The following is a 23,973-nucleotide window of genomic DNA, read 5'->3' on the forward strand; positions in this document are numbered from 1 at the left end:
TGAAAGAAAAAGGACAAGCTTTTCAGCCTTAGCAATGCTCCCTTCTCACTTGGGACTCAGTCTCTTGCAGTGACTCTGACATGGACTCCTGGCCATGCTGAGTCTGCAGGACGCAAAGGAGGAAGTAGGAAAATAAAGCTATACGTGGCATTTACAGCACAGAGGATCTATTATCCAAACTATAATGAGTACTGAAGTATAGAAGCAAGATTTATGAGCTATTTAAAAATCATAAATGGTCACTAACTTCATCTAGATGTGGGAGGGCATGCCTGAGACCAGGCACCCCACCACTATTTCTTGGGGCAGGTGTGTTCTTCTTAGAGACACTAGACTCTGCTAGTTTCCCTTGCGCTATGCAAGCAAAGACAACTGCTGGGAAGGCTTCAGATAAATACTGAAATCCAATTTCTAGATAAAGTCTATGGCTTTTCCTAATCCACTACAACTTTAATTAAGTATGGCTCTTTCTTAATTAAAAACGTTCTCTATCTAACCAGAAATTTATAGGATTAGCCTGTACATTTTGGAAAGGAAAAGATATCAGGAATGAGGCTTTCATTTAGAGGAAATGTTTCCAAAGTGACAGAAATATCCCAGTTTAAACAATGTTTTATCAGAAATGTAGTTAAGGAAACACCAAATTGCAAAAGGTACCCAGAATCAAATCTACTCTCTCAAAAACGAAGACCAGGTTTGGATTCCTTTTTTTTTGAGATTTCTCAAAGCTACAGAAACTTACAAATATTTCCTACAAGCACACGAAAGGTGAGCACGTAGTGTGGGAGAGCGAGACAGCATGCTTACTTGATCAGCATCCCTTGATTGGGCAGTAATTCCAGATGAATTTTCCCACCTTCCTGAGTTCTTAAGTAGGCGAATTCCTCCAGCATATCGATATCTGCAGGCCAGGTTCAGGTTAACCACGTGCAGAAACAAGGTGCCCTATCTCTCAGAGGGGGACCGGGCTGGCAGCGACCAGGTCAATTGCCCACAGCCACCCAGCCAACCAGAGTCAGTCCTGGAACCCAGGGCGATCTGATTCCCAAATGAACAATTCTTATACCAACCAGACTACCTCATAAAGATAAGTAGGTTCCTCCTACAGATGCTAATTGAACAGATTCTGTATGGACCTAACAGAAAACTCTCCTGTTTTCTTTATAAGAAATGAAAGGGGCAGTGGGGGTGTGGAATCCCCGGAAACAGTTAAGTATCTTCCTAGGCGCTTGGACAAGGACAGCACATTCCTCACAACTCGAAGGTGGTCCTTCCGTACCAACAGTATGAAACCCAATGCTCCCTACGGCCGAAAGCTACTGCTGGGCTGGGAGCGCGTGTGGCGGGTTCTCAGTGGCAGCTGTGACGCCTGTGACACGGAGAGGCCCCAGGAGGCCCTGTGCTGACAGATGAAGGCCAATGAACATTCTATTCTGTGGCCTCACCAGCCACTCCGGGCCTCTCAGGAACTAGAAGGCTCTTCTTGTAGGCATCTTGGGTACCTGCCTAGAAGTTGCCGGAGGTGGAAAGTGGAATTGAGCTACTCATGTTCCTGATTCGGTGCACCACCTCTGTGAAGCCTTTTAGGACTCTCATGAGAGACCGACTGCCACAGGACCATTTTTACTCGTCATTCTCTCTCTCTTCCCCCAAAGTAGAGTGAAAACCAGTATTTCTACCTGGAATGATTCATTCACTTTTGTACCATGCATTTATTCTAAAAAAAAAAAAAAAAAAAAAAGGTAAGAATTTCTTATGCTTACACAGGAAAAAGGATACTTGTAACATAGTTGAAAAAGTTCTCGTATTGGAAGTTTCCTTGTTGGCAAATCTTATTGACAGCTTTCAAGAAAAGATTCTCTCCCCGAGGCCACTCTTGCTGAAGCAAGACAATCACGTGGCCCAGGGCCATGTCATCCCTGCTGTCCGTGAAAGCCCGGAGCTGCAAGACAAGGATTTGTGCAGACACGAAACGGAAAGGAAATCATGGGGTGATCGTAAACATACCAAATATCACTTCCTGAAAAAAATGCTGCTATGTGAAAATATGTGATCTAGGGAACAGAGCAGAACACACACCCGCCGTGCAAACAACATAAGGGCTTCTGAAGGGCGGTGAGTCCCAACGGCAGAAGCCTGGGTCCCCCTGCTGGGAACAAGGTCACTAGCAGTGTGTTCACTGAGCATCCTGACGGGAGCTGGCCGTGCCTGGCAGGCCTGAAGCTCTGGCTTTGGGAAAAGGGAGACAGAAGCTGAGTGGCTCTGTGTGGCAAAGAGAAGAATCTGGGGATTTGAAGGGCGCAGGGCGGGTAAAGTGTGGGCCAGAAGGCTGGGGAGAGAGAAAGGTTTGGGAAAACATGGACTGGGGAGCAGAAAGCAGTGAGCAACAAGGAAGGAAGTGGTAGCAAAATGCAGAACCGGCCTAAGGACTCAGTGAGCAGCTAGGCCCCAAATCACACTTTAAATAGTTTCTGTTGCCCCAAGGGATTCTGACCATGAGTGAAGTCTGGGAATTACAGCCCTAAAGCAGAGACCAGATGCTGCTGTTCTCTTGCTCACACACCTTGGTGAAATGCACACTAAGGCTCGGCTCTACCTGCAGCCCAGGGCTTGGCGTTCTTCCAACAGCCTGGAAACCTTCCTGGCTCTGGTGTTCATCCTAAAGCCCGAAACGCTTCCACCCGCTACGTCTTTAGGATAACAAACTTGCCATCCCTCTATGAACCCAATGGCATTTGCAATTTTTCCCCTAGCTAATATATTCTGACATACATACATTCATAAAATATTTACTGACCATCCCTAGGGGCAGATTATTCAGAAAACTGTCCCAAGCCTATTTGAAAACTGCTCTAGGATGGGGATCATTTCCTACTCATTTGTGCCTGACGCCTCCCACAGTTAGTATTTGTTCATTGCTAGCCCCTGTGCTCTCTCGATGCCACCAAGTCACTCCAGATCATCAGACCAGTGTTCCAAATTAAGTTTTGCTCATGCTAATCAGTTTCCAGCTTACCTTAAAGCAAGCCAGCATTAGATGCAGGCAGTATGGCATGATAGCCTTGCTGGTACAAGGCAGCAACTTCAGATCTGAACCTATGGACAAAAGGTCACAATAGGTCTGTTATTAGCGAAGAAAAGGGCTTTGAAAAGTATATATTTAAGACGCTTTCCAGAAAAAAATATAAGCAACAGTCATATGATTTCAAATATAGTTAAACCACGACTGTATTTCATGATAGTGAAACTGGTTTTTGAATGATCTCTGGATTTCATTTATCCATCTTCTTTCCTAACCTTGCTTAAATACTTTTTATTATAAAACATTTCAAATGTAGAGAAACAAACACAGGTGTTTGTAATACTGTGCTCAACACTCAGCTTATAAAATGTTAATGTTTTCTTTTAAAAAAAATTTTTTTTAAAGGTTTCATTTATTTGACAGAGAGACACAGTGAGAGAGAGCACAAAAGCAGGGGGAGTGGGAGAGGGAGAAGCAGGCTTCCTGCTGAGCAGGGAGCAGATGTGGGGCTGGATCCCAGGATCCCAGGATCATGACCTGAGCCAAAGGCCGATGCTTAACAACTAAGCCACCCAGGTGCCCCATTAACATTAACATAAAGTATCACAAATTTAGTTGAAGCCTCTTGTGCACCTTTTCAGCTGTCCTCTTCCCTTTTCCCTAAAGTATTATTCTGAATGCGCTGTTTTTCATTCCTCAGCAAGAGGAAAGTTTTGCAAGTTTTCAGTCTACTATATAAATGGTGTCATATTGTATGCATCCTTCTGCAAACCGTTTTCGTTTTTTTTTTTTTTTAAGATTTTATTTATTTATTTGACAGAGAGAGATCACAAGCAGGCAGAGAGAGAGAGAGGAGGAAGCAGGCTCCCCGCCAAGCAGAGAGCCCGATGCGGGACTTGATCCCAGGACCCTGAGATCATGACCCGAGCCGAAGGCAGAGGCCCAACCCACTGAGCCATCCAGGCGCCCCTGTAAACCGTTTTTGATATGAATACCGATAGCTCTAGTTCATTGATTTTCAATGTTTATACAGTATTCTATTTACATGACACAATTCATTTACCCATTCTTTTATGGTAGACAGTGAGATTTCCATTTTTTCACTATTATAAACAATGATAAAATAAACATTCTTATATATATTTTCTTGTGCACTTGTGGGGAAAAAAAAACTTTAGGCAACAGTTTTCAAACCAAGAACTTAATCTTTTCCTTTCTGGCATGTGTTCTTTATATCCTAAATCCTTCTCTACCCTAAGGATGAAAGTAGCAAGAAATCATGGAGATCCTGTAAACGCATAACTACACATGTTCATGTGTCTAAAACAGAAGGTTCATGAAATACAATTTGCCCTTTTCACAGGAGAACTCATCTTAATAATAATATTATATTCTATCTCATTAAAAAAAGAGAATGGTTGAAATTCATGACCTGGGAGGTACGGATCCAAGTTTGAAAAGCACTGATCTAAGGGATTTAACTAGAAGACATATGTAACTAGGTAATGAGATGTTTGACCTGGAATGGTTAAATTGGTCTCCACAGTGATGGTATGAGTTTATATACCTTCCCAGAAGGAAATGGACAATGTGTGTCTTCACATCCGATAGTCAGTATTGCCACCCTGCATTCTGACCTGTATGATATGGTAGGTTACTGTTTTTTAACCCAAATTTCCCATATTGTTAATGGGCTGAGAGTCCTTTCAAATGGTTTCTGGTAATTTGGATTTCTCCTTGTGTGACTCTGTTGTTTTTCTTTGCCTGTTTTTCTATGATAGGTTGGCTGGTTGGCTGGTTGTTTCTTACTGGTTTGAAGGAGCTCTTTCAAAATCCTGGATACAAAGTTCTTGTTGATTCTCCACGCTGTGTAAATTTCTTGCAGGCTATGGCTTATCCTGTCACTTTGTCACAGTATCTTTTGTTGCTATTTTAATTTTTTTTAAAAGATTTTATTTATTTGTTTGACACAGAGAGAGAAATCACAAGCAGGCAGGCAGGCAGGCAGACAGGCAGAGAGAGAGGGAGAAACAGGCTCCCCGCTGAGCAGAGCACCTGACGCAGGGCTCGATCCCAGGACCCTGAGATGATGACCTGAGCTGAAGGTAGAGTCTTAACCCTCTGAGCCACCCAGGCGCCCCATTGTTGCTATTTTAATTTTTTTTTTAGATTTTTTTAAAAAAATTAATTTATTTGACAGACAGAGATCACAAGTAGGCAGAGAGGCAGGCAGAGAGGGGGAAGCAGGCTCCTTGCTGAGTAGAGAGCCTGATGAGGAGTTCGATCCCAGGACCCTGGGATCACGACCCGAGCTGAAGGCAGAGGTTTTAACCCACTGAGCCACCCAGGCACCCCGCTATTTTAATTTAATGGGACTAAATTTACTTACCTTTTCCTTTCTGTTGTGTGGTTTTTGTAGCCTAATCATTCTCTACCTAGAAGGCCCAAAGAATCCTTTCTTCTAAAAGCTTGAAAGTTTTACTTTTCATTTTTAAATCTTAAAATTTAAATAATTTTTGTGTAGTGTGAAGGCGAGATCACATTTTTATTATTTTTGTATTTGGATCAATTGTCTCACTACCACTTATTGGATAAACTCATTCTTGGCCCACTGAATTATAATACCACCTATTTCTTAGTTCTCTGTTGTGTTCCATTAGTCAGTCTCTATGCCAACACTATACTACCTCTATTAAAATAAGTCTTGAAGTCAGCTAGGTCCAGTCTTAAGCCACCTGATCTGCTTCTGTTTCAGAGACACACTTTCTGAAGGGGTCTGGGCTATTTCTTCTTCTTCTGTTTTTTAAGTCTTCCATGTACCTTAAACACTTTCAGTAATAATCAAGACTGTCATGCTTTTGTCTTTTAGGAAATTTTTAGTGTCCTAATAAATCTACCTACCAGTCACGAAGACCTTTTCTTATTTTTTCAAAAATGAAAATAAATGTTTACTTAAATAAATGTTTACTTAAAATTTTGTATTATACCATATTGTTTTCTTTTCTGTTACATATTACTTAAGTTCAACTAGCCAACATGTACATTAGTTTCAGATGTTGTGTTCAATAATTCATCAGTTGCATATCCAGTGCTCATCACATCACATGCCCTCCTTAATGCCCATCACCCAATTACCCCATTCCCCCACTCACCTCCACTCCAGCAACCCTCAATGTGTTTCCTATACTTAAGAGTCTCTCAAGGTTTTTCTCCCTCTCTGATGAATTCCCATTCAGTTTTCCCTCCCTTCCCCCATGATCCTCTGTACTGTTTCTTATGTTCCATTTAAGAGTGAAACCATATTCCACTTAAGAGTGAAACCACTTAATTGTCTTTCTCCTCTAGGATTTTGATGGATTCCTGTCTCACACTGAGGTCTTTCATCCATTTTGAGTCTAATATTTTTGTGTATGGTAAAAGAAAATGGTGCAGTTTCATTCTTCTGCATGTCGCTGTCCAATTTTCCCAACACCATTTGTTGAAGAGACTGTCCTTTTTCCATTGGATATTCTTTCCAGCTTTGTTAAAGATTGGTTAATCAGAGAGTTGAGGGTCAATTTCTGGGTTTTCTATTCTGGTTCATTGATCTATGTGTCTGTTTTTGTGCCAGTACCATACTGTCTTGATGATGACAGCTTTGTAATAGAGCTTGAAGTCTGAAATTGTGAAGCCATCAGCTTTAGTTTTCTTTTGCAACATTCCTCTGGCTACTTGGGGTCTTTTCTGGTCCCATACAAATTTTAGGATTGTTTGTTCCAGTTCTGTGAAAAATGTCAATGTATTTTGACAGGGACTGCACTGAATGTGTACATTGCTCTGGGTAGCATAGACATTTTAACAGTATTTATTCTTCCAGTCCATGAGAATAGAATGTTTTTCCATATCTTTGTGTCTTCCTCAATTTCTTTCATAAATGTCCTGCAGTTTTTAGAATACAGATCCTTTACCTCTTTGGTTAGGTTTATTCCTAGGTATCTTATGGTTTTGGGTACAATGGTAAATGGGGTCAATTCCTTAAATTCTCTCTTGTTAGTGTATAGAAATGCAACTGACTTTTGTGCATTGATTTTATATCTCGCCATGTTGCTGAATTCCTGTATGAGTTCTAGCAATTTTGGGATGAAGTCTTTTGGGTTTTCCACATGAACTATCATGTCATCTGCAAAAAGAGAATTTGATTTCTTTGAAAATCTGAATGCCTTTTATTTCTTCTTCTTGTTGGATTGCGGAGGCTGGGACTTCTAGCACTATGTTAAACAACAGTGATGAGAATGGGGCATCCCTGTCATATTCCTGACCTTAAGGGAAAAGCTCTCAGTTTCTCCCCATTGAGAATGATATTCACTACGGGCTTTATGTAAATGGCTTTTATGATATTGAGGTATGTTCCCTTTAGCCCTACATTGTGGAGAGTTTTAATCAAGAAAGGATGCTGTATTTTGTCAAATGCTGTTTCTGCATCAATTGAAAGGATCATATGGTTCTTGTCCTTTCTTTTATGAATGTGATGTATCATGCTGTTGATTTGCAAATGCTGAACCAGGCTTGCAGCCTAGGAATAAATCCCACTTGGTCATGGTGAATAATCCTTTTAATGTACTGCTGGATCCTATTGGCTAGGATCTTGGTGAGAATTTTGGCATCCATGTTCATCAGGGAAACTGGTCTGTAATTCTCCTTTTTGGTGGGGTCGTTGTCTGGCTTTGGGATCAAGGCAATGCTGGCCTCCCATAGAACGAGTTTGGAAGTTTTCCTTACTTTGTTTTTTTTTAAAAACAGCTTCAGAAAAATAGGTATTAGTTCTTCCTTCAATGTCTGGTAGAATTCCCCTGCGAAGCCTTCCAGCCCTTGACTCTTGTTTTTGGGAGATTTTTGATTACTGCTTCAATTTCCTTGCTGGTTATGGATTTGTTCAGGTTTCCTAATTCTTCCTATTTCTTCCTTCCTTGTTTATAAGTTTCCAGGAATGCATCCATTTCTTCCAGATTGCCTAAACTGTTGGCATATAGTTGCTCATAATATGTTCTTAAAATTATTTGTATTTCCTTGGTGTTGGTTGTGATCGCTCCTCTTTCATTCATGATTAATTTGAGTCCTTTCTTTTTTCTTTTGGATAAGTCTTATAGATTTTTTTTTTTTAAGATTTTATTTATTTGCCAGAGACAGAGAGAGAGAGAGTACACACAAGCAGGCAGAGAGGCAGGCAGAGGCAGTGAGAGAAGCAGGCTCCCTGCCGAGCAAGGAGCCTGATGTGGGACTCGATCCCAGGACCCTGGGATCACGACCTGAACTGAAGGCAGCGGCTTAACCAACTGAGCCACCCAGGCGTCCCTAGATTTTTTTTTTTTAAAGACAATTTTCAGTCATTTTTTTAAAAGTCATTTTTTAATTTAATCTTTTTAATTCCCCCCCAAAACTAGTTTTTAATTTCATTGATCTATTCTACTATTCTTTTGGTTTCTATCTCATTGATTTCTGCTCTCATCTTTATTATTTCTCTTCTCCTGCTTAGTTTAGACTTTATTTGTTGTTCTTCCTCCAGGTCTTTTAAGTGTAAGGTTAGCTTGTTTATTTGAGACTTCCCTAATTTTCTTTTTTTTTTTTTTAAAGATTTTATTTATTTATTTGACAGACAGAGATCACAAGTAGGCAGAGAGGCAGGCAGAGAGAGAGGGGGGAGCTCTCTCTCTGCCCCACTGAGCAGAGAGCCTGATGCAGGGCTCAACCCCAGGACCCTGGGATCATGACCTGAGCTGAAGGCAGAGGCTTTAACTCCCTGAGCCACCCAGGAGCCTGAGACTTTCCTAATTTTCTGAGAAAGGTTCGTATTGCTATGTATTTCCCTCTTAGGACCACCTTTGCTGTATCCCAAAGGTTTTCAACAGTTGTGTTTTCAATTTCATTTGTTTCCATGAGTTTTTAAAATTCTTGTATTTCCTCGTTGACCCATCCATTCTTTAGTAGGATGTTCTTTAACCTCCAAATGTTTGAATTATTTCCAAATTTCCTCTTGTGATTGAGTTCAAGTTTCAAAGAACTGTGGTCTGAAAATTTGCAGGGAATAATCCCAATCTTCTGGTACCAGTTGAGACCTGATTTGTGACCCAGTATGTGAACCATTCTGGAGAATGCTCCATGTGTACTTGAGAAGAATGCATTCTCTTGCTTTAGGAAGAAATGCTCTGTATATATCTGTGAAGTCCATCTGGTCCAATGTGCCATTCAAAGCCCTTGTTTTCTTCTTGATATTCTGCTTAGAGGAACTGTCCATTGCTATGAGTCGGGTGTTGAACTCCCCTACTATTACTGTATTATCAATGTGTTTAATTTGGTTATTAATTGGTTTATATAATTGTCTGCTCCCAAGGTAGGAGAATGTTTATAATCATTAGATCTTCTTGTTGGATAGACAGTTTAAGTGTGATATAGAGTCCTTCTTCATCTCTTTGGTTTAAAATCTAATTTGTCTGATATGAGGACTGCCACCCCAGCTTTCTTTCGATGTCCACTGGCATGCTAAATGGGTCTCCATCCTCTCACTATCAATTGGAAGGTGTCTTAGGTCTAAAATGAGTCTCTTGTCGATAGCATATGGATGGCTCTTGCTTTTTTAAATTCAATCTGATACAATGTGTGTTTTGTTCACAGCATTTAGCCCATTTACATTCAGTAACTATCAAAAGATAATGAATTTAGTGCCATTGTATTACCTGTAAAGTCCCTGTTTCTGTGGATTGTCTCTGTTTCTTTCTGGTCCATGTTACTTTTGGGCTCTCTCTTTGTTTACAGGATCCCTTTTAGTATTTCTTGCAGGGCTGGTTTAGTAATCACAAATTCTTTTAGTTTGTTTGTCCTGGAAGCTCTTTATCTCTCCTTCCATTCTGAATGACAGCCTTGCTGGATAAAGTATTGCTGGCTGCATGTTTTTCTCATTTAATACCCTGAATGTATCATGCCAACCCCTTCTGGCCTGCCAGGTCTCTGTGGATAGGTCTACTGCTAGTTTAATATTCCTACTCCTGTAGGTTAAGAACCTCTTGTCTGGAGCTGCTTTCAAGATTTTCTCTTTATTGCTGAAGTTTGCAAGCTCCACTAATGCATATTGGGATGAGGACCTATTTTTACTGATTTTGGAGGGGTTTTCTACCTCTTAGATTTGAATGCCTGTTTCCTTCCCCATATTAGCTAAGTTCTCAGCTACGATTTACTCAAATATACTTTCTGTCCCTCTCTATTCTTCCTCTGGGACCCCAATAATTCTAATATTGTTTTGCTTTATGGTTTCGCTGATTTCTCAAAGCCTCTCCTCATGGTCCATTAGTTGTTTTTCTCTTCCGCTCAGCTTCCTTCCTTTCCATCATCTTGTCTTCTATGTCACTGACTCTCTCTTCTGCTTCATTTACCCAAACTGTTAGAGCATCCATTTTTAGACTGCATCTCAGTTAAAGCATTTTTAAAAAAAGACTTTATTTATTTATTTGACAGAGAGAGAGAGAGACGGTGAGAGGGAATACAAGCAGGGGAAGTGGGAGAGGGAGAAGCAGGCTTCCCGCTGAGCAGGTAGCCTGAGGCGGCACTCGATCCCAGGACGCTGGGATCACGACCTGAGCTGAGGGCAGATGCTTAACGACTGAGTCACCCAGGTGCCCCTCAGTTAAAGCATTTTTAATTTCAACCTGATTAGATCTCAGTTCTGCACTAAGAGATTCTCTAGAGCTTTTTATGCTTTTTTCAAGCCTAGCTATTAACTTTATAATTGTTATCCTGAATTTCATCTCTGATATCTTACTTATATCAATACTGCTTAAATCTGTGGCAGAGTATTACCTCTGGTTCTTCCTTTTGTTGTGAATTCCTCCTTCTAGTCATTTTGCCCAGAGAAGAATGAATGAGTGAGAGAACAAAATAAAAAATATCAACCACAACCCAAGACAAATACACACTAGAAAAGTCTGAAAAGGTCAGAAACCAAGAAAGAAAAGAAAAAGAAAAAAAAAGAAAAAAAGAGAAAAAGGAGAGAATATAATCTCCCAGGTGGACAAAACAGAGCAATCCACTTGGTCCTGGGTGTATTTTGGTCTGTTTGTTAGAAGAAACTAAATCCCCAAATTGTAAAGAACGCAAAACATATATATACAAAAATAAAACTTAATCCAGTAAAAGGAAGCCAAAAAGGAAGACTATATTTATAAAATGTAAATGTAAAAAATAAAGTTAAAAAAAAAAGACTTAAAAACAAAGAGTTGCTCGAATAAGAAACTAGTTGAGAAGGAAAAAAAAGAAAAGGAAAATTTTAAACTGAAAAATAAATGAATGATGAGGAAAGAAACCCTTGAATTCTATATACTATTTTCCCCTATCACTGGAGTTTGGCAGTTCTGTTTGCTCTGTAAACTTGGTATCTGCCTCATGTTCCAGTTGATCTTCTGCGGGGAGGGCCTGCTGCCCTGATTCTCAGGTGTCTTTGCCTGGGCAGAGTAGCACTGCCCCTTGCCAGGGGGTGGGCTCTGAGTAAGCTGTTTCCAGTTGCTCTATGTGATTTTTGTTCCCTGAAGGCTTTCTGTGCCACTCTAGATGAGAATAAAAATGCATCAATCTCCAGCACTGGAGCTGAAAGACTGCGGCCCCTCTCTCTTTAAGGAAACCCTAAGGGAAGAGCAGTCTACACTTTTGTGTGTACCAAACTCTGCAGGCTCCTGCGCTTTGCACACCTGCCAATTCTCCCAGGGGAAGGAGGAAGGTTGCTCCAAGCTTGCAGCGTGCAGGGCCCCCACATGGGCAGCAATACTTTTTTTTCCCTAAAAAATGTTATCATTTTAGCTTTTCCATTTAGTCTCGGCTCCATCTCAAATAGGTTTTAGTGAATAATGTGACATAAAGCTTGAGGATCCTTTTTCTTTCTATACCAGAGGTCCTTTGTTCCAGCACCAATTGCCTGAAAAGGCCTTCCTTTCTCCAAAGAATTGGTCTGGTGCCTTCACTGAAAATCATTTGACCATATCTGTACAGGTCTCTTTCTGGATTTTCCACTCTTATGCCAATACTGTCCGGGTAACTGTGGCTTTCTATTAAAAGTCTTGCTATCAGGTGGGTAAGTTGCCCAGTTTTGTTATCTTTTTCAAAACTGTTTTAGCTAGATTGCACTTCCCTATAGATTTTAGAATCAAATTTGTTAATTTCTACCAAAAAAAAAAAAAAAAAGTCTGCTGGGATTTTGACTGGGATTGCACTGAGTCTATAGGTACTTTTGGGGAGAACTGGAACCCTAACATGAGTATCCTAATATGAGTCTTCCAATCTATGAACATGATTTTGCACACTTTTCAATAAATTTTTCCCAAAGTATTTCATGGTTTTTGATGTTATTCTATTTGGAGATTCTGTAGGCTTTTCTAATGTAGCCACATATGTAGCTGCAGTCATACCTGTGAACGAAGACAGCAGTCTTCAACCTTTATGCCTCCTTTTTCTTCCCTATTGTGCTGGCTACAAGGTCCAGCATGCTGAATTGAAGTGGTAAAAGCAAACACTCTTGTATCATTGCTGATTTTGGGGAAAGTATTTGCTATTTCATAGTTAAGGATGAAGCTGAGAACAACTATTTCTAGTTTGCTAAGATTTTTTTAAAAACCATGAATGATAAATGCAAACATAATGGAATCTATCTGCATCTATTAAGAGAATCATGATTTTTCGCCTTTACTGTGCTAAAGTGGTGATATTACAGTGACTGATTTTTCTACGTTAAACCAGCTTTGCACTCCCACTATACTTGATCATATGTGTTATCCTTCTTATATACTGCTGTATTTAATTTGCTAAGATTTTTTGAGGACTTTGGGAATCTATGTTTATGATGGATATTAGCCTTTAATGTCCTTTTCTGGCAATGCTCTTATTTGGTTTTGCTATTAGGATTATGTTTGCCTTAAAAACTGAATTGGGAAACATTCCCTCTTTCTCTATTTTCTCCAAGAGTATGTGTAGGATTGGTGTTATTTCTTCCTAAGCGCTAGACAGAATTCACCAATGAAGCCATTTCAATCTGGAGTTCTGTGGGAAAGTTTCTGATAATAATTTAATTTCTTTGATAGATGTAGGAACATTCATATATTCTATTTCATTCTGTTTCAGTTTTGGCAAGTTGTGTTTCTCAAGGAATTTTTCCATTTCCTCTAAATTGTTGAATTTATTGGTATAGAGTTATTAGTAATTTATTCTCTTAGTGTCCTTTTGATTTCAGTAGGATCTGCAGTGACAATTCTTCTTTCATTCCTGCTATTGGTAACTTGTGCTCACTTTCTTCCTGATCAATTCTGTTAGGAATTTATCTTTTTTTTTTTTTTTTTTTAAAAAACAACTTTTAGCTTTATTAATTTCCTTGATTTCATTTTCTATTTCATTGATTTCTGCACTTATTATTTCCTGTCTTCTACTTTCTTTAGGTTTCATTTGCTTACCTTTTTCTAATTTCTAATGTGGAAACTTAGAACCCTGACAGTGAATCTCTCTTCCTTTCTTATATATGCATTACAACTAAATTTATGTAGGTTTTCAAGCAATGTGTTCTTTGAGGTGAAGACCAAAATAGCCTGAGAGGGAAATGACAGGAGATACTTCACAAGTTTTCTGAGAATTGGTAGAGATAAGAAAAGGAGTTCAGGATATTCCTCAGAGATAACAAACTTGGGAAATGAAGAGAACTTTGGAAGAAAGATTTACAGCTGCTTATGAAATCGGTGCCAAGGACAAGCCTGGCAAGAGATTAACTTCTTATACAGTTTGTCAAACCCCTCAGATCACATAGTACTATTTCATCAGGAACTGTAAAGAATTTCCCAGCCTTGGGTCCTAGAGCCATATTACAAAATAAGAATAAAACTTGCACGGTACCTTTTCTAAATTTGGGCTTTATTTTTGAGGGTTCTTCCTGTGATTTGCCTCCATCTTGAATGGGGAGTACCATGTAGCACATCAAATCAAGGACTTTTTCACATGTCATCTAAAGAAGATCAGATGAAAAGGTACCAATCTGAAATTTTCTCATTGAAAGCAAATCAACAGAACACTAATATATGTGTAGCAGACGACTGGGCAACGTGTGCACATGGAGGTCTGTAGCACTATCTCAAGACTCTGGGAGACCATTACCGTTTGTTCAACAGCAAAAATGTAGAAAAAGTAACTGAGATTGAATCGAGGTACTAGACTTTTGGGGGAATAATAACTCCTTCTTTGCTGTTAAAACAAAAAAACAAAAATGAAAAATCAGTCAAGTATTAACTAAACCCCCAATGCGTTTAACAGCACAGTGGCATCCAAAAGAAGTAGGCCCGTCTTAGAGACATTTACTAACTCACTGAATAGAAAAATCAACAAAATGGGACACAGAGTACTGAAATACACGGTATGATATAGAGCACAATGTAAAATGAAGGAGAAACAAGGTAGGAAGATTTTCCTTATCTCAGCCTTAAAGGGAGGGAAGAATTTGGAATGTGGAAAAGAGAAAAAAGGGTTTTAGTGGAGGAGAGAAAGATGTGGGGAAGAGCTGGGTATTGTTTAGGTGATTAGGCGAGGGGAAGGAGGGCATGGATTAGGAAATAACACAGACAAAACCAATCTGATGTAGTGCTGGTGGCTGAGGGAGGCCTCAAGTGCCACACCGGCGTTGTGGGGGAGGGGGGGTTGCTCTCGATCTATAGTGAGTGAGCCATCATCTATGGTCTACCTGTTCAAATTCAAATAACAGCTAGATTCCATTTGGGGAGCGTGTTCTATGCATTTAGCATAACCTTCTTAGTATCCCCATTTTACAGACAAGGAAGTGGAGTGTTAAGCCCACGCTTCCCACCCTTTTCCATGTCTTGACGCATCCAGAAATATTTGTAAGGCTGCTCAGAGCTGGCAGCACTAAACTGGGGGCTCTGGCTGCCTCAAGCCACAGCTAACTGAGAGGGTTGGTATCTTGGTATCTTGGCCCACCCAGGGCCACAGGGTTGTGAATCTTCAGCTTGAAGATCTCGACAGCTTGGTAGTTCAGAACTTGAATGCTGGAGTTAGACAGTTTGGTGAGGTAACTTGACCCAGGTCATAGAGCTAAGAGGTGGTGGGGCCATGATGTGGACTGCAGAGTCATATGTCCACCTCCAGCCAATATCTTCTGTAAATCCTTCCTTGATTAAATGGACCCTGGTGAAAACACCCTTTCCCAAATGCCTACTGTGTATATGTCAGGGCATACCACTTAGTATCACTGTCTTCACTAGATACTTGCACTTTTCTCTGTAACTCAAATTATATGTCCTGAATCAGGGATCCCCCATTCCCCACACCCTGCTTATATCCCCACCCCCAGCACACAGTTCAACTCTGGGCACTGAGGAAGTCAATATTTCTGTTAAGGGGAACAGTGACAGCGATCTCTTGAAAGCAATGACCATAACTCAAAGATGGAAGAAGAGCTGGGGCAAAAAACTCAGTTCAGAGCAATGGATTACAGTGGTGGCTAAGGAAATAAAAGGCACTACACCAAAGATATTAGCTTCATGCTGGAAGAACCAAAATGATTAGGCAGAGTAAGAGTCAACCATGACCTGAGAGTTTTATACCTAATGACAAGAGAACGAAGGAAACTCACATCTGGACACACTGGATCTGAGCTGAAGACAGACAGCTGAAGGCCGCTGAGATCCAGGAGGCAGGTGAAGTTAGAAACCAAGGATACAGGCCTCACAACGATCAGTTTTGACTGAAGCCCTCAAAGAGAATGCGTTTGCCCAGCTTAATTAAATGTTTATTTTATATCCCCTAATATGATGCTGAATAGCAGTGCCTTGTGTAACTCTCTAATTCTACATGATATATGGATATCTGAGTGGGTAAATATGTGCTCTCTTGCAAGTTCTCAGGGAATTCACTGAAACTTAGAACCTGATAATTACATAATGATGGAAGAAAAATATTTTCAATTTTCAGTGCACATACTTAACATGCTCTCTGTTTCCTCCTAATTATCATCATGGCAAATTATGAATCATATTTCAAAGTTCAAGTTTAAAAACTTTATTCAGGGTTACTAATCACAAAGTAATCGACTTAACACATAGAAAGATGAGAAAGAAATCAGAGTTTGTGTGTTAAGTTGTGGCCTTGAATTTATACAGTATAAAGAATAAAGAATGTGCTTATCATTTTAATTGAATTCAAACATTTATTAATAATTGAATTCAAAGCTGTGCCGAACTCTGTGGTCAGTTCTATGAGAGATTCAAAGGTAAAGCACATGGTCTCCACCCTGTGGTAGAAGGGGCTCACAATCACAAGGAAATAGACTTCTTTCCGTAGCTGCTCCGCAACACCCCTATGAGGTGGACTGCAGAGTCACATGTCTCTGCATGCTTCGAGAGCAAAGGGAAGGCACAGAGGGAGAGAGAGTCTTACCCAGACTCCGTGCTTAACACAATCCGGGTGCAGAGCTTGACCTCACAACCTGGAGATCATGACCTGAGCTGAAACCAAGAGTCAGACACTTAACTGACACCCCAACTCTGGAGACTCAGAGAATGTGATGCTCAGAGAAGCTAATGGCACTCCTCCATTTCCCACTTAGTAAATGCCTCTTCTGTCCAAGTACAATAGCACTGATTCTGCTCTGAAGGGATTCCAGACAAGAAAGTAAAGAAAAATAGAAGCCATCCTCCAACAAAATGGAAAAAGGAACAGGAAATCTGAAAAGTAGCGCAGCCTAACTTCAGAGAAGCTGTAACTAAAGAGAAAACTAAGTAAAACAAAATTATCAAGACTTTTACTAGCAGATTAGGTGACAAAATCTAGGCAGAAAAAAATCCTATCTCAAATAAACATGCACCGAATTAAAAGGCCACTCTAGGAAAAGAGGAAGCCCTGTGCACACTACTCACTCTGTACTCCCCCAGAGCAAAGTGGCAGGTTGCGAGCTGGATGAGCGCCCTCTGATGTTCCAGGGTCCCCTGTCCCGTGATCTGCGGCTGCGGAAGCGATCCCTGGAGAGCTGCGAGATGATGCAGGCTCGCTATTGCTTTTTTATATTGACCCTAAGAAAGACGTAACAGCAAAGAAGTGAAAAACATTGCCATTAAAAAAAGTCTCCAGGGGGTGCCTGGGTGGCTCAGTCATTAAGTGTCTGCCTTCAGCTCAGGTCTTGATCCTGGGGTCCTGGGACTGAGCCCCAGATCAGGCTCTCTGGTCAGTGGGAAGCTTGCCTCACCCTCTCCCACTCCCCCTGCTTGTATTCCCTCTTTTGTGCTCTATCAAATAAATAATTAAAATCTTTACAAAAAAAGTGTCTCCAGAGTTGGGGTGCCACAGTCAGTTAAGTGTCTGACTCTTGGTTTCAGCTCAGGTCGTGATCTCCGGGTTGTGAGGTCGAGCTCTGCACCGGGATTGTGTTCCGCATGGAGTCTGCTTAAGACTCTCTCTCCCTCTCCCCCATCCCACTGCTCTCTCTCAAATCAGTAAATAAATAAAAATCACCAGAATTAATTCAGCATACGCATACAGAGAAGGTAGCTCTGTTTGATCATCTGAGGAGGAAAAAGGAGACTTAGCAATAACCAAACCCACTTATTTAAAGCTAGGTGGAGGGTTCTCTATACAGGTACTTTATATGTACAAACATTTTTCTTTCCGGCCTGAATTCTTTTTTTTTTTTTTTAAGTTTATTTATTTTTTAGTAATCTCTACACCCATTATGGGGCTTCAACTCATGACCCTGAGATGAAGAGTCACATGTTCTACCGACAGGGCTAGCCAGGCACCCTGGATCTTAAGTCCTAAGACTAAATAAAATAACAAGCTTTTGGATAAAATACATTTTGGATATACCATTTCTTACAAATATTTTACTAATAATACCCTTTCTCCTTTATGTAAGATGGAAGCAGCAACCTATCTGTTCCAACAACAGAGGTTAGAAGCTGTCCATCTTCTTAGGGAATTATTAGCTCTCTCCATTCCAGGCCTAAGTGGCTCGAGAACAGGAGAGCAGGGCAGAAGGACTTCACCAGAGTGGAAAGAACGACGGGTGAGAAGTATGCACCTCTTATTGAAAAGTAAAAATCTGGGACGCCTGGGTGGCTCAGTTGGTTGGGCGTCCTGAGCCTTCAGCTCGGGTCATGATCCCAGCGTCCTGAGCTCCTTGCTCGGCGGGGAGCCTGCTTCTCCCTCTGCCCCTCTGTCTGCCTGTGCACTCGCTCTCTCTCTCTCTGATAAATAAATAAAAAAACAAAATCTTTAAAAAAAAAAGAAAAGTAAAAATCTTACTTTTACAGAGGGGTATGGCTGGACATAGTAAAAGTAAGAAGAAGATGCGGCCTTGTCTTTTTTTTTTTTTTTTTTTTTTTTTGAGATGAAAGGGGACCATCATCCCTCTGCCACTGAGGACAGAACACGTCTTCAGAGCATGACTAGTCTATAGAAGGAACATACACATCTTGCATGCTATGGTCGGTTCATGACAATCATCATCCTATACAGATACAGGAACTTAAAATATACATTACCATACCTGATAGATGATCATGTCAGTGAGGAAGATTCTTAACCAAAGCCAAGTATCTGTCTTCCACGCCAAACAAATTCTTGTAAATTCTGAGAATTCAAAAGTAAATTTATCAAAAAACACGTTAACAGAAGCAGAAAAAAAGAAAACCAGCAAAACGATGGAAACTTCCAAAAAATGGACAGTAACTATCGACCTTGATTTCTAAAACACTGATCTAGAATTTCAATTAGATAGTAAAGTTAGAATATAATACTTTTCAGTAACCCACAAGCAGTATTTTTATTAGGCCTCAACATTTACGAAGCACATACCATATCCTGAAAGCTGTTCAAAATGTTTTTCACATGTTACCTCATGTATCTTATAAATTACTTTGCTCTCCTCAGAAAAAGATATTGTTTTATTTTCAGCCAGCTCAGAAAACAAAGATACAAAGCTAAGAGTTTTACTCATTTTTTTAAAAAGTCAAGTTATAACTAAAGGAAAACTGTCCCCCACCCCGAAAGGTCACATACATGTCTACAATTCTAGATGTGACCGGGACAGAGGGAGTGATGCTCTATCCACCTAGAAAAAATGACACGACACACCTGACTGAGGGTTCTGTAGAGGTACGTGATGGAAGCAGGCCAAGGGATGAATGCCCACTGGCCAGAAGTACAGTAAAAATACACTGTTGATTCAAAGTAGAGTAAAAATCCATGGCTTAGCAATGCACTAGTGATTTCTAAGTAATGAAGAAATACTTAATAGTTGTATTCTCAAAGGAAAACAGGCTCTGGGTAGGGTGAGTTTTTCAGACAATGGAGTTAATGCAAATAAAAATAGCATTACCTTTTGTAAGATTAGCTGCACAGGACCTAAGAAAGATACAAGGCAGGACAGAACAACTAACAGCACAAAACAAACCCAGCAAGGAAAAGAAAGGAGGCCAGCAATACGAATGTCAAAAGACCAAAAACCTCTCCTTCAAACTCCACCCCAAGTCTAATTATAATAAACACTCAAGGGTGGAAGCTAAGATGTAAATGATCATTTGAATATTTTTTTGATCATTTCAATATTAATAACTGATCAGCTGTCCTACTATAAACTGTGTGAACTACTGTAAGCAATTTAGCTCTCAGTGTCTTGATGTTCCAAGAAGAACAACGCTTTCTTAAGCACAATGATTTTATATAACACATGAAACGGCACTAATGTGACATGCATGTTCTTACCCTTGTCAAGGAATTCTAGGGAGTAGAGCAACTCCCAGCTCTCCCTGGCTAGCTTAAAGCTCTCGAGCACTTCAATGGAGTTAGCAAGCTCCGCTTTATTGACTACGATGTGACGATTTCTTCCTTTTGCGGAACACTCTTCGTCATCTGAACTCTGCTCGGAGAAGGTGAACAAGGTGATTAACTTAAAGTCATATACAAGTGACACTTCAACAACATAGGTTAGAACTACACAAATCCGTTGACACATGGATTTTTTACAGTCCAGCACTGTAAATGTATTTCTCTTCCTTATGGTTTTCTTAATAACATTTTCTTTTCTCCAGCTTACTGTGTTATAAGAATACAGTATATAATACACAGAACATACCAAATATAGGCTTATCAACTATTTACACTATTGGTAAGGCTTCTGGTCAAAAGCAGACTTCTAGTAGTTAAGTTTTAGGGGAATCAAAGTTATACAGAGATTTATGACTGTGCATGATGGTGGGGGGTTGGTGCCCTACCCCCATGTTGTTCAAGGGTAAACTACTTGGAAATTATGTTTATTATCACCAATTCTGATTACTGTATGGATTTTATATCAAAGGATACTATCATGAGGATAATTTTTTGAACTTAACAATTTGGCTCTAAAAATTAATGCATAAATTTTGTATCTTTTCACTCTCACACATTCAATTTTTACCTTAAAAACTAAGCTTATGCTTTTCTGACAATAAATTCTAAGCTTACGTTGGTTTCTAAGTAAACCTATGGAGTTAAAACTTCCAATAGTTTAAAAAATATAACTGTTATAAAAACCCCAAGTTAGAGTTTTACATTCAGAGATACAGCTTACACGGCATATGTTTTATAGTTTTTTTTTCAATATGTGAAATAATTTAATTTGCTTCCAAGTAAGTTTATCGTGTAGAGGAATAAAATTAAAGCCCAAATGCCCTAAGAATCGGAGAAATGACTCTTACTAATCTTTTGTTCCCTATACATACCTTCTCCCACAGCCAACCCTCTCTAGCTCTGCTCCCCCATTGCACAGTGTCAGCCAGGAACTACGTTTGCCTGCACTTACCTAGTAATGCCTTCTGTGTTTTACAATAAAGAGCCCTACTTTTCTTGCTCTTCATCTCAAGAAATAGCCAAAGAGAGGTCTCAGAGAACTGCAACCATGTAAGTGCCAGTGAGCCTGGTCAGACGTTTTGCCAAAAAACAGTCAAGGTGAAACAGCTCCACTTAATTTTACTTTGCTGAGAATTTCTTGACCCTTTTATTCTACCTAGGTTATTTGACTAACTTAATGACCCAAATTAAATTCTCCCTGAAGATTTTCACCCCACTACACTCATTTGAAAATATATACAAATATTTCAGCTAAAAGCTCCATTCCTCAAGCTGACCTCAGAAAAAATAAGCACCTCCCTCCCACTACCCACCAGAATTTCTCCCCCTACTTTCAGAGCCTGGTATTCTCCTGCTAGTCCTTGATGCCTGGGGACTCCTCCCTGCCCACTCTACTTAGCTGCCCTATTCTTATCCTCCCACAGTAATGACACATACCCAGATCCCTTTCACAATCAAAACCTATTAGGTATCCTACTTCATCAGGGTCCAGTTCCTTGCCACATGTTGCCAATCTAATAGGATATACTGATATGAATGGGGTATTCTCTGTTCCAATTTTATAGAAAACATTCCTGCCTCAAAACAAGGTTGGGAGTTTATGGAAGGGACCTCAGATGCGAGAATAGTTTCCAAAGAGTTTCTAAAATTTAGAGAAATTGATTTTGAAATGCAGAAGTACACTCTGGAGTTCTGGGCGGATGCTGTAAGTGAGAACCCTGACTACAAGGAACGTACACCAAGTTTGGGCGGGTAGAGAACACGTGACCCACAGGAAAGGACAGTCCCCCAGCTCCTGTCCACCTGGCACGTCACACGAGCCAGGCAATCAGGCTGGGTGGAGAACGTATGCAAGTCTGAAGTAGGCAGCCTCCATCTGGCCCCAGCTGTGAGCCAGCTTCAGGGGCCAGTGTATCAAATATTCCAATTATTAAGGAAGTCAGACATCTCGACTGTTGTGAGAATTCTCCTAATCTCCAGATGTTCGGTTATTAAAAGAAGCAGAACACCATGGGTAAAACAAGATGTATCTCTAAGCTGAGCTTTATGTCCTCTGCTGTGATGGCTCAAACAGACAGGGCTGGACTTGCAGCAGGTTGGGGGCAGACTGTGGGACAGAATGAAAACCAGGAAAAATCAGTTAATAGAGTAAAAACTAAAACGGATGGAAACCCAGGTTGGGCCAGAGTCTGAGAACAGGGCCTGCTAGATGACCCATGAGAGATGAGACACAGGAGGAACTGGGGAGCCAGAGGGTTTAAACAGCTATGTCATGGCCTGGTTGCTGAGGCTGAGAGGGAAGAGTGGGAATTCACTCATTCACCAGCTACAGCTCAGGCACTGTCCAGATGTCCAGGGTACAAGACGGACAGTGTCCTTGGCCCCACAGAGCTTGTACAGAGCTCATCAGGAGACGCAGACAGTAAACCAGCCAATGAAGAAACAAGAAAACAGACAACAATAAGGGTGATGCAGAATTAGAGTGACAGAAAGAGAAAAGAAAACTGGATAGGTATTTCAAGGAGGCTCCAGAGGGAGAAATGTCCGGGCTGAGAGCTGTGACAAGGACACAGCCTGGCAGAAAGATGTACTCCAACCTTAGGGCACAGCTTGGGGGTAGAGATCCAGGGGCAGAAAGGGGCTCAGAGCACTGGAGGTGCACAGAGAGGCCAGCACGTCTGCGGTGCACAAAGGTTTGCTCAGTAACGGGTTTGAAGCCACGGCGAAGAGCTTGGATTTCATTCTGAGCATGATGGGAAGCCACTAGAGGTGGTAAAGCAGGGGAGTGAGTCTGACTCAAGTCTTAGAAACATCACTAAAGCTGCTGGGTAGAGAAGAGACGGTAGGGAGCAAGAGTGCAAGAAGGGGGACAAGAGGACACCCCCGATGACGTATGCAAGACTGGCGTGGCTCGGACAGGGAGCAGGTGGCAAGGACGGAGAGAAACAGACTGAGGAAGCCATGTTATTTATACTGACTTATATGGGACATGGCACTGTTTTTAGTTAAAACTAGCAACAGACGACTCATTATCCACATGGCAGGAAGGGTGACTGTGGTCTTAGTGTGAAGTGCCCGGTTAAACCACACACTCACCAGAAGGGAGAGCTAACGAGTGACCCCACCAGGACAGTCAGGAGAGAAGGAGAGAGTAGCTACCTAGCAGCCTTAGTGATCTTTTTAAAAAAATGAATCAGGGGGCATCTGGGAAAGCCTGGTTAGCAGAGTTCTGAACCTAGCGCTCATGGCCGGATTTCAAAGCATCTTTCAACCTTGGAAATGATTTCCGAAATCGTGCATGTGTGGGTTTTTCTTTGGGAGGAAACAAATGAGTTTATCAGAAGGTTTAATAACCTCACAAGCCTTCAGAAAGGCTTTGTCTTCCGTGCTCCATTCTTTATCATACAGTGCAGTTTACAGAGACATCAGACTGAACTGATTTTAAGGCACATCTCTCCTCATGCCCGGGTCTAGTGAGTGGAACTCAGGGTCTGCAGGAGTGGTAGGAGAGGAGAAGGGACAGAAGGAAGGTGAGACTCTAGGCTCCCCTGCGGTATTTCACCTGGAGCAGGGGTTAGCAAACTACGACCTGCAGACCAGATCCTGTTTTCATAAATAAAGTTTTATTGGAACATGGCCACCTCATTTGTTTACTATTGTCTATGGTTTGTTTGTTTGTTTTGTATTGTTAACAGCAGAGCTGAGTAGCTGCAACAGAGGACTGTTGGGCCTGTAAAACCTACACTATTTATTTCCTGGCCCTTCACAGAAAAAGTTTGCTGACTCCTGACCTAGAGCACCTCCACTGTCATATTGTTACACACTGGGCCTCCATGAAAGCATTCACCGAAAGGTTCTTCTGCTTTAAAATAAGTTTAGAAATCGCTGTTCTGCCCAGACCCGCTACCTGGCCCCCTCAGAAGACCAATGGGTCTTCACATTCTCTGGCCTCCCACATCTTTGTGCAGACTGTCTTCTCTTCACAAAATCCACCCTCCCTTTCCAAATGACAAAACCCTCTATCGACATACTTCAAGGCTGATTTCAAATGCTGACCTCCTTCA

The 23,973-nt window shown here is 40.9% G+C and overlaps 1 protein-coding gene across 4 annotated transcripts in view; it reads right to left on the reverse strand.

Annotated features, from left to right (window-relative positions):
• The window catches only part of INTS10 (integrator complex subunit 10), a 38,224-nt gene that overhangs the window by 5,544 nt on the left and 8,707 nt on the right, over window positions 1-23,973 (reverse strand). For 2 of the 4 annotated variants that reach the window (XM_080795759.1, XM_080795758.1), the window contains exons 10-16: window positions 19,787-19,940; window positions 18,570-18,652; window positions 16,945-17,097; window positions 13,916-14,024; window positions 3,017-3,096; window positions 1,780-1,942; window positions 808-901 (exon numbers count right to left, since the gene is read on the reverse strand). In XM_080795759.1, coding sequence (XP_080651885.1) covers window positions 808-901; window positions 1,780-1,942; window positions 3,017-3,096; window positions 13,916-14,024; window positions 16,945-17,097; window positions 18,570-18,652; window positions 19,787-19,940 — 836 coding nt within the window. Of the gene's footprint in view, window positions 1-807; window positions 902-1,763; window positions 1,943-3,016; window positions 3,097-13,915; window positions 14,025-16,944; window positions 17,098-18,569; window positions 18,653-19,786; window positions 19,941-23,973 lie in introns of all 4 variants that reach the window. The other 2 variants (XM_080795760.1, XM_080795761.1) reach the window with 2 other exon arrangements.

The sequence above is a fragment of the Martes martes genome (assembly GCF_963455335.1).
Source record: "Martes martes genome assembly, chromosome: 2".
Classification (NCBI taxonomy): Eukaryota; Metazoa; Chordata; class Mammalia; order Carnivora; family Mustelidae; genus Martes; species Martes martes.